Source organism: Mesoplodon densirostris, chromosome 8 (genome assembly GCF_025265405.1).
Source record: "Mesoplodon densirostris isolate mMesDen1 chromosome 8, mMesDen1 primary haplotype, whole genome shotgun sequence".
In the NCBI taxonomy this organism is placed as follows: Eukaryota; Metazoa; Chordata; class Mammalia; order Artiodactyla; family Ziphiidae; genus Mesoplodon; species Mesoplodon densirostris.
In genome coordinates, this window is record NC_082668.1 from 79,922,174 (window position 1) to 79,931,538 (window position 9,365).

General features: G+C 40.1%; 1 protein-coding gene across 7 annotated transcripts in view; it reads right to left on the reverse strand.

The window, feature by feature from the left end:
- RBMS1 (RNA binding motif single stranded interacting protein 1) overlaps positions 1 to 9,101 on the reverse strand; it is a 212,241-nt gene extending 203,140 nt beyond the window's left edge. For 3 of the 7 annotated variants that reach the window (XM_060105802.1, XM_060105804.1, XM_060105810.1), the window contains exon 1: positions 8,595 to 9,099. In XM_060105802.1, the coding sequence (XP_059961785.1) occupies positions 8,595 to 8,669 (75 nt within the window). In that variant the 5' untranslated portion in view covers positions 8,670 to 9,099. Of the gene's footprint in view, positions 1 to 8,594 lie in introns of all 7 variants that reach the window. The other 4 variants (XM_060105807.1, XM_060105806.1, XM_060105801.1 and 1 more) reach the window with 3 other exon arrangements.
- Positions 9,102 to 9,365: the final 264 nt, after the last annotated feature.

Consider the following 9,365-nt stretch of genomic DNA (forward strand, 5'->3'; position numbering starts at 1 on the left):
ACGTGACTCCACAAGCCACACCTCCCATCTCTTCTTGAAACCCGGTCCCCAGTCCTAGAAGCTCAAAGCCCCTTCTGAGGGACTAAGGGAACTCGTCTTCCCACTGCCCCTCAGGTGAGTTAGGGAAAATTCCTCACTCTCCTAAAGGGGGCCAAGATGGGTTCCCTGAATTCCAACTCTGAATACTCACCCCCCTCCTCCAAGAAACATTGTCCCCGTGTGATGATTTGGTTCTATGGCAGGACCAGTACAGAACAAGTGTATGTGAATTATAAACTGGGTTACATTCACAAGCTCTTATGGGTTGGCTGGGGACCCTATCATTAAAGATAACAATTTATATATGAAATATACTAGATGAGTTTCAAGTTCTAAATAATTGATAAGTGAACTTTCTGGAACAAAACCTGTTGGAAACACAATTCGCTTGTAAGATAAGGTATACCCAATCACAGAACAAATCACATAGAGCTCTAAAAAATATCATTTGCCCAGCTATAGAATTTCAGCTATAGAAGTTTCTCTCCTAGCCAGTTCTTTCTGTGTTGTTGTTAATAAAGGTATGCAAATAATCATGTAGAATAAAACCTAAGAACTGAGATTAGGATTTTTTTTTTAAGGCTTCCATTTTTAAAGCAATGCAATTAATCAAAGCTGTGCTCTGTAGGAAGAAGAGAGGGTTTGGGGAGTATTTCCGTTAATGACCTGAAAATAAAAACTGGCAAATTTTTCTTTCTGTAAATGTCTGCATTCGTCAAAAACCTGTTTGGTGATGAATCCAAGTTATTGTTGAGAAGACAAGGGTAAAGTTGGTGGTATTACAAATTTCTGATATGATTTACTTTTCCTTGTAACCAAATATTTTATCTGAGACTATTTCAAACTGCAAAAATATTTCATTGCTATTCTACAGGTGAGGAAGGGTTTAAGCGGTTTTCCAACACAAACATACTCCCAATTATAAGTCTCAAAATCATCATGTTTAGAAAGTGTTAAACAGGGGAAATAGCATAGTGTCATTTGAGGGGCTTAAGTATAATAGAAATGTAAGTTTATAATCTAAAATTCTTTTTCGGCAACTTTGATTCCCCGCCCCAAGAAACTCAAGTTCAGAAAAAGCACAGAATTCCATGATGTATCCATCTAATTCTGCCCATTCTTATTAGTAAATTTTTCAACTTATAAAAAACAAAACTAGTATCATGTAAAGAAGGCCCACCCACTTGCACAGCTGGGAAGATGATGCATTTTTCCTTCAAGATCAGTAAAAATTATTTATCATATCAATGAAATGATCTTGTTTTCTTGCACGAAAACCTTCCCTGAAATTGCTCTTTTTCTGGACCCAGCAGCCCAATAGCACTTGTTGTTCAATGGGTAGCCAGAGGGATAGGTTCTGTGTCTCACACTGAGGCCAGAGGATAATACTCCTGAAGGACTTAGCTCCATTGCAGAGTAAACAGCTTATTTTAAAAGAATTAAAGCTAGATAATGACCAAATAAAGAGAATAAAAAGCTATAACCATGAAAGATCAGGAATAATAAAAAAATCTGTTATTTTCTGAAGAAATGCTAGCTCACAATAGACACATTATCAAGATGTAGATTGCAGGCACACAAAGATGTAATTAGCAACATAACAAAACTCCAAAGAAGGCTAATAAATTAGGAGAAATAAACATCACTTCAAATGGTTTAAACAATAAATGTAATACTTCTATATAACCACAATGTCATCATTTAAGGATTATATTCTCGGCCTGTCACAAACCTAATAGGTGGGTTTAATAGCACATTTATAAGCATAAAACTGGAAAAATAATAATGTAAAATAAGGTAATTGTATATGAAACTTTGAGGAGAAGGAGTTAACATAAAGTACAAAAAGGTGATATTCTTTAAAGTTCTAAGTAGACATAAAAGGATTATAGAGCAGAAAATATACAAAACAATGGTGATTATCATTTCAAGAAATTTTCATTCATTAATCTAAAGCCCAATTCTTTCTAAAATTCCCAGGTTTACTGGAACTTTTATTAGCACTTTACTTTTTCTCACAATACACATGGCACTGTTTTTAATCCCACATATAGATCTGAGTGCCTTCCTGTCACTCAGACCCTTGGTTGGTATGCTGCCTTCCTGGGTATACTGTTTTGTAAATATTCTTTGCTTATGTCTTGAATTGTGTCTATTCTGTCTTCCCTGGCAGCTGGAGAGCAGGGACCAGATATTACACTCCCTGACCTTTCCTAATATCAAGTGCAGAGAATGGTGCTCTGGGGTCACTAAGGAAATACGATTGCTTAGTTAGTATTTTAGCCCTTCATGAGCCTCAGCAATTTCCCACAAACAACCAGATTAAAATTTAGCCTAATTCCAGAATACAGATGTTACAGACATTGTAGGCAATCATCCACCAGACATTGATTTTGTGTGTTTACAGTAGCAGATTTATAAGTAAGTTAGCTGTTGATATAAGCATCTAATCTCTCTTTTAGAATCTAGGTTTTCATATCTGTCATCCAGAAGACCGTTCTCTATCCTCTAAAATGGTAAATGCATCCATTTAAGAATTAGCTAAAAGACAATGTATGGAGAATGACAATGTTTAGTTTTAGACAGAACATTTTCTCCTCTAGGAGGTCTAGATGTTGATTTTTGCCCCCTTTTTCTCTCTCACCATCTCTGACACACTTATTTTCCAATGTTTGTTTGAAAATTTTAAATATTCATATAATTATGTTAAGGAGACTAGATGCATTCAGCAAAAATAAGGAATTCAAATATGTGAGATACACATTTAGCTTGTTGGCTTGGCTGTCACCATTCTCTTTACACTTTTCCCCACATTTCTACCTGATTAAGAAATTATTTGGTTTCTGTCATCAAATTTGTGTGCATGCTCAAATTTGCATGTGTGTTTGACACACACAATCTAAGAAGACATTTTGCTGTGTACCATCTGACCAAACTCCCGGTGGTAAATGTCTGTATCATCCAAGTGCTGCTTCTCCCGAGGAACAGCCGAGTTCCACCAGGTTTTACTACTTACTCGTTAAAATGATACAGCAGAGAAACCAGAACATTTACATTCATTCCACATAAAATCCCCAAGCCCAAAGTTCAATTTTGAATATATGGTTTAATTTTGTACCAAATATTATGGCACTGCATTTAAATCACTGACATATCATTACTACACTTTCTTTAAAATAAGCAATGTTACATTGAATAAAACACTTCCACTTAAGAACAACTGGATAAGTTCCTGCTTATTCCTATAATACCCAATGAATGAGATAAAAAGCTAGGTGGCTGAATGTCATATTTAGGGTTACACAACACTCAGTAACAGAGATAATTATAATTCTGAACACCTTAATGCTAGTTTATGTTTTGGTTATTAACCATTAAATGAATAAATGTTTTTACCACATCTGAAATACTCTGAAAAATAAGGAATTTCTTGAAAATTAAGCAGAAAAAAGTTTGAATCCTGTTGGTGGGGGCCAGTAATAAGAGGCAAAGACAGGCTGAGTCACCAATTCATCATGTAACATTTCCCTCTTTGATATAATACTATGAGTTTTTTTTTCTGGCACCATATTCTTTAATAAAGTCTGCCAAAAAAAAGGCACTTTTGATTCCATAAATTAAGCACGGATCAATTGATATGTGATTCATCTTAGGGATCTTACTCACTTCATAAAATGTTTGAAGTTTTCATTATAGGAACAAAATAAATTAAAATTCAAATCAAACTATATTGAGATTTCATCAGAAAATCAGGCTGAGTTATTATATTTGTAGATTTTGGTCTATAATTTTTTTCTGGTCTAAAAAAATTTTGCGTGTACTTATTCAGAATAATAATAGTCACTAACAAGCATTTATTTAGCACCTACAGTTCTGCAAATCAAGCAAGGAAATAGGGAGGGCTGATAGCCTTTGAAGAGAGACTTAGTGTGGGATAAGGACACCATGCTTGGGGAAAATAAACTTTAGGGAACTGAGCATCCAATAAAAAACAAACTAGACAAGAAATTCTTCATCTTTAAAAAGAATGAACAACATTTAGGTGTCCATATCATTTTTACCTCCATTCTAGATCTTCCTCACATGATTTTTAGTGGTTAAGCAGACATAGGGAAAAAAAAGAATTTTATTTCCTGGCAACTCCCTCTTTAGTAAAAAGAAAAGGGAAAAAGGTCCCTTTGTCTTTAGTGTAAAGACCTACGACTTATTAAACTTTCAGTACTCATTAAGTAAGCTGGGATAATTTAAAAGTTCCAAAAAACCATTAAGCAAAATACAAAGTCTGAGAAATATGTCAGTAAAGCTTAAAAAAATGTTTTTCATGAAAGTGTATTACCTGGAAATTGCCCATATTTGAATTTAAATTCGAAGCCAAGATTGCCAAAAATGTAAGGTATATCTAGTTATACTGATACTAAATGACTGAATACTTTCCTACTTCTCTTCACTTATCTTTCCCTGTTCCGTTCTAGGAGCATAAGATTTGTCTCCCGACATATAAAAAAATAATATGTATTATGGAAATTCAAAAGAAATGGCTATCCGAGGGGAAGGGTGCTACAATATTTCATCATAATGAATCTTGATTTTAGCATTTCCATGACCTTGAGCCTTCCAACACCACTTCCAGATAGCCACAATATCCCGCTCACTTAAGGAAATAAGGTATATTCATCATGTAAAATATTGTATTACTGTATTGATGCATTTAAGCAAACTTTATTCATCTCACAAACGTACTTACTTCTCAAGACATAGAGCAACCCAAGTTTTAATACCATGCCACTGTACCTCCAATTCACCTTAAAATACTCAGTAGTTCCACGTATCAAATCATGATCCCTCATTCCTGGAGAAACAGATTGATACAATATTCATTTGACTATGACTAAGGAAAAGTTAAGGAATTCAACAAAATGTTAATGCACCCAAAAATTCAATTCAGAAAAGCTGCTTTTTTTCTAGTAGCTTCATTAATAGAATACCAAATTATATTACTCATTATTTTTCAGATTTTGAAGCTAGGTTCAGGTATGTTCTTTGGCATACACTTATACAAAAATAGCTTTAAAACAAACATTTGTTTTAGAAACAAACATTTCTCTAGTGTAGAACATTTCTTTAGTACACAAAACAATATAACTATGAATAAAGACACAAATGTGTCAAACTGCTTGTAGCTGGTATGAAATATTAGCTAACCATGTAAAGAACATTTTGTACTTCCCTTTCTTCAGAAGAACTAGAATTAGTATTTCGATTTCCATAAATATTTGCATACACATATTGGCAGTAACGTACATCATGGTATCTTTGAAACGAACAGAATTCAAGGATTGCCTTGCAATAAGTGAAAATGTCTACACACAAAATGTTAATTAAAATATGTTACATTTCCAGAATTTTTCCTGTGTATCTGAAAAGTAGATACCAAATTTAATTTTTAGTAATATGGCATAAGTCACTTAATAATTTAGAAAATCCTTTAGAACAATACGTGCTTATATTTATGAAGCTACATCAACCTATATCTTAGAATGAATGTGTCAGGTGATAAAGAGAACCCTGCTGTGATAAGACCATCCTTAACGGAGAAATACAAAAAACTCAACAAGCGTGTAAAATCAGGTTACTTGCAATCTCTGTTACTCTATGCTAAGGCATTATGAAAATTTCGCAGTCTCCTTCATTTCCACCCATGTCCTGCCTTTCTATAACATCCTCAACTTTAGTTTATGTTTAATGCAGCTGTATTACTTTTTCTAATAATTATCTTTTTCTGTCAAAGCACAAAGCATACCAATATGGTCACACACCGTAATCCAGCTCCACAGGCTTTTTTGGTTGTTGACTGTTAGTGGAATGCAGAAGTAACTAATATATTTTTATAGAGAAAAATTACTAAACTTTTCTGAAACAGACTCTGGATGATTAACATACGAAGAATGATTTGACATATGTTAACTTTTTACGGTATGGCAACAAAACTCATTTTCAAGTGCCATTTTCATTGGTATCTATTCCTTCTAATGAAAAGAAATCCCATCCGTTTATTCTTTTTCAATTCAAAACACATCCATCTCTTGATCACAAGTTTAAGTCAAATATCACTTGGTAAACGATCGTGCCATCCCTCAGTTTTTGATATAGCTTCCACACAGAAGTTTCAAAACAACTCTGTCTAGCAAACACATCACTGTACTTTAAACAGTGATGTTTTCTATCCCATATTTCAGGAAGGTTAAAATACACACACACAGAGGCAAGGATCATCACTGTAGACAACAGATTCTACGTCAGTTTATTAACTCTTTAGGTAGATTAGGTAACACTTGTTTTTAAACTAACTACAAATCAAATCAGGTCTCTATTTTTTTTAATGACTCACAATACCATGTGACCAAGAGATAGATGAGATACGGGAGACAAAAAGGGCTATGTGTTCTGAACTATGCTACCTAAAATCTGCATCTAGTCGCTTTACATTTTAGGAGATGCCTCTTCCTGAGATAATCAAGATATTTTACAACAGGGAATTTAGATTTAATTATCAAACTTTAATACCAAGTTATATAGGTCAAGTGAGTATGTGTGTCTTTCTCCGGAAACAAAGAGATTCAGAATAATAGGATTTCAGATTTCATAGTAGAAACAGCAAAATAGTTTTGAGAATGTCATTTACCGTAACACAAATCAATATTAAATGCTTTATGCAGGAAGCACACTTTCAGAAAATGGGATCCGACCCTAATTACTAGAGCAGGCTCTTGCCGTTTGTCTCTCTCTTCAATTATTTACGGGGCAAAAAGCGCCAAGTGGCATTGCATTAGCTATATTAAATGCTATGTACTTGGTTTCTAACTTACTAATGGTACATAAAAATTACTAAGGTGAATATGCCTGTAGAAACATGGCCTTTTTTTCTTTTTCACCTGAGTGTATGTTATTTATTATTCATACAGTTAAGTGTTGAATAGGCTGTCCTTTAGGTACCCAATGCTGCATAATTTAAACAAGTGCATTAAACATATATGATATCTAAAAGGTAGAGCATTGATTACACTTCAAAATTTCTTTGAACAACTTATATTTACAGTGTAGCTCACCAAAACACGGGTTCCTCCCTCCACTCCCTGAAAGCAAATACAGCAGCGACCACACAAGAATGAATGATGGGTATCCTTGCTGGTACCATCTTGCCGCTTTGTGGTGACCCAAAGTAAAATGAAAATGGGGAGGGGGGTGAAAATGAGGCCCTTGAGGGCTAAGAAATTTCAGATCTCTATGCTAACAAGTGTCCTTTTCACATGGACACATACAAAACTATGATGTAGGTACATAACATGGACCACACACACTTGTAAGAAAGAAAAGCTTATCAAGGTTGAATCAGAGATTCTCTGCACCAGGCCAGACATGCCCTCTGCCAGCAAGCAGGGCATGATTACAACCTCCCAAAGAAAGTTCAGAGGCTGCATCTTTTGTGATCTGGAAGGGCACCAGGAGTCAAGATAAGAGATGCTAATTGTTGAAGAAGACTGGTGCATACAACTTTTGCCCTCCCAAACTGGGAAAAAGCTTCCAAAGCAGTGAAACCCTCACTCTTCATGGACCCAATATTTTTTTTCCTGAGTTTAGGAGGCATCAAATTCTTATTGTCAAAATAAGGTAGGCCCACTAACAACGTACCCAGGGTCCCTGGAAAGCCAGTCGCAATGTGTATGACTACATGTCATCCGCTGTGTTACCTAAGCGTGTTCCAAGGCCGTTTTTGAGAAAGCACCACTGGAAATCGATCTGTGGTAAACATATAAGGTAGTATGTCTCTAAACTAAATACTAAGTCACTTCTTTCTCTACATCGAAATCTGCCCATTGTCCCTCCTTTGCAGAAGCTACAGGGAAGATTAAAAGGGACATCAATGAACGCTGAGTGAACTTTGGCCACTTTTCTACCCAAAACAACAGCGTAAAAGTAGAAATCAGTAACCAGGTGAAGTGCCACACCGCACAAAGATCAAGGCGAGGGGCGGGCGCGCAGGGCCGGAGGCGGGGAGGAAAAAGTCCCGTCCCCCGCCTCGAGCCCCAGTTGTCTCGCGCGCGGGAGGCTGAGGGGCGTCCCCGGGGGGCGGGAGGCTCCGCGCCACTCCGAGGGAAGCCGAGAGTTACTGCTCGCCGGGCGAGGCCCAGGAGAAGGGCTCGAAGATCCGCGCCGCCAGCGGGTCCTGCCGCGGGCCCCAGGCGTCGGCGGCCGAGCAGCCAAGGCTCGGCGAGGGGCGCCGCTCGGCCCGCGACCCTCCCCGCTTCCCGGGCCAGGAAGGGGCCGGCGGCTCTTTCCTGTCTAGTCTCTCCCCCCGCGGCTTTCTGTAACCCGATCCCCGCACTCCGCTCCGCGGGCAGCCGCCGCCCCGCGCGCCGCCGGGCTTCGCCCAGGCCAGCGCTATAGTTAGCAACCTTCCATCAACTCCACCGGGGGCGGCGGGGGCTCGCCGCGTGCCCCTCCCGGACCAGAGCCGCGCGCGCCCCCGGCGCCCCCCGCCCCCGGCGCCTCTTTACCTTCGCTTGAAGATACTGGGGGTAGTAGTAGGTGGCGTACTGAGGGTACATCTGCTGTTTCCACACTTTGCCCATGAAGCTGGAAGGGAGCCTGCCGTGCAGGGTCGCGGGTACTTTGGGGTTTCCAAGTCTCGGTCTCTCCTGCCTCTCCCTTTCCGGCGGCGGCTGCTGCCGCTGCTCCACCTCTCAGCCCGGACCAGACGTCCTCCTCCTCCTCCTCCTCCTCCCTCTCCTCCTCCTCCTTCTTCTGCTCCCAGACAGAGAGAAAGACACTGCAGAGCGCAGAGGGCACCCCGGACAGGGCGCTCGCAAGGAGTTGCCTCCCGGAGCCCGAGTGCTCCGGGGCTGCCAAGGGCTGGCGCGCTGGCCGCGCTCCGCTGCGGCGAGCAGGCTCAGCGGGGCCGGGAGGTGATCAATACAAGTGGAAAGTGCTGCTGCTGCGGCGGCGGCGGCGGCTGCGCTCGGTGCCAGGCGGCATCTGGGGTGGGTGCGCCCGATTGGGAGAGGGGAGAGGGGCTGGCGTGCCGAGGCCGTGGGGGAAGGGCGGGCGGGGGCGGGGCTTGGGCGCAGCGGAGCCGGGACCGGCTGGAGGTGAGGGCTGAGTTTTAACCACTCCTCACCTCCCAGGCTTGACGGGCAGAAGCCTTGGGAGCCCGAATCGCTTTGTGTTGGGGGTGGAGGGTGGGGGTAGATTGGGGGGGACCCAGCTTAAGAACTGCAGAGTGGACACCTTCTTTGGGGGGACGCACTTAAGAACTGCGGAGTGGACAC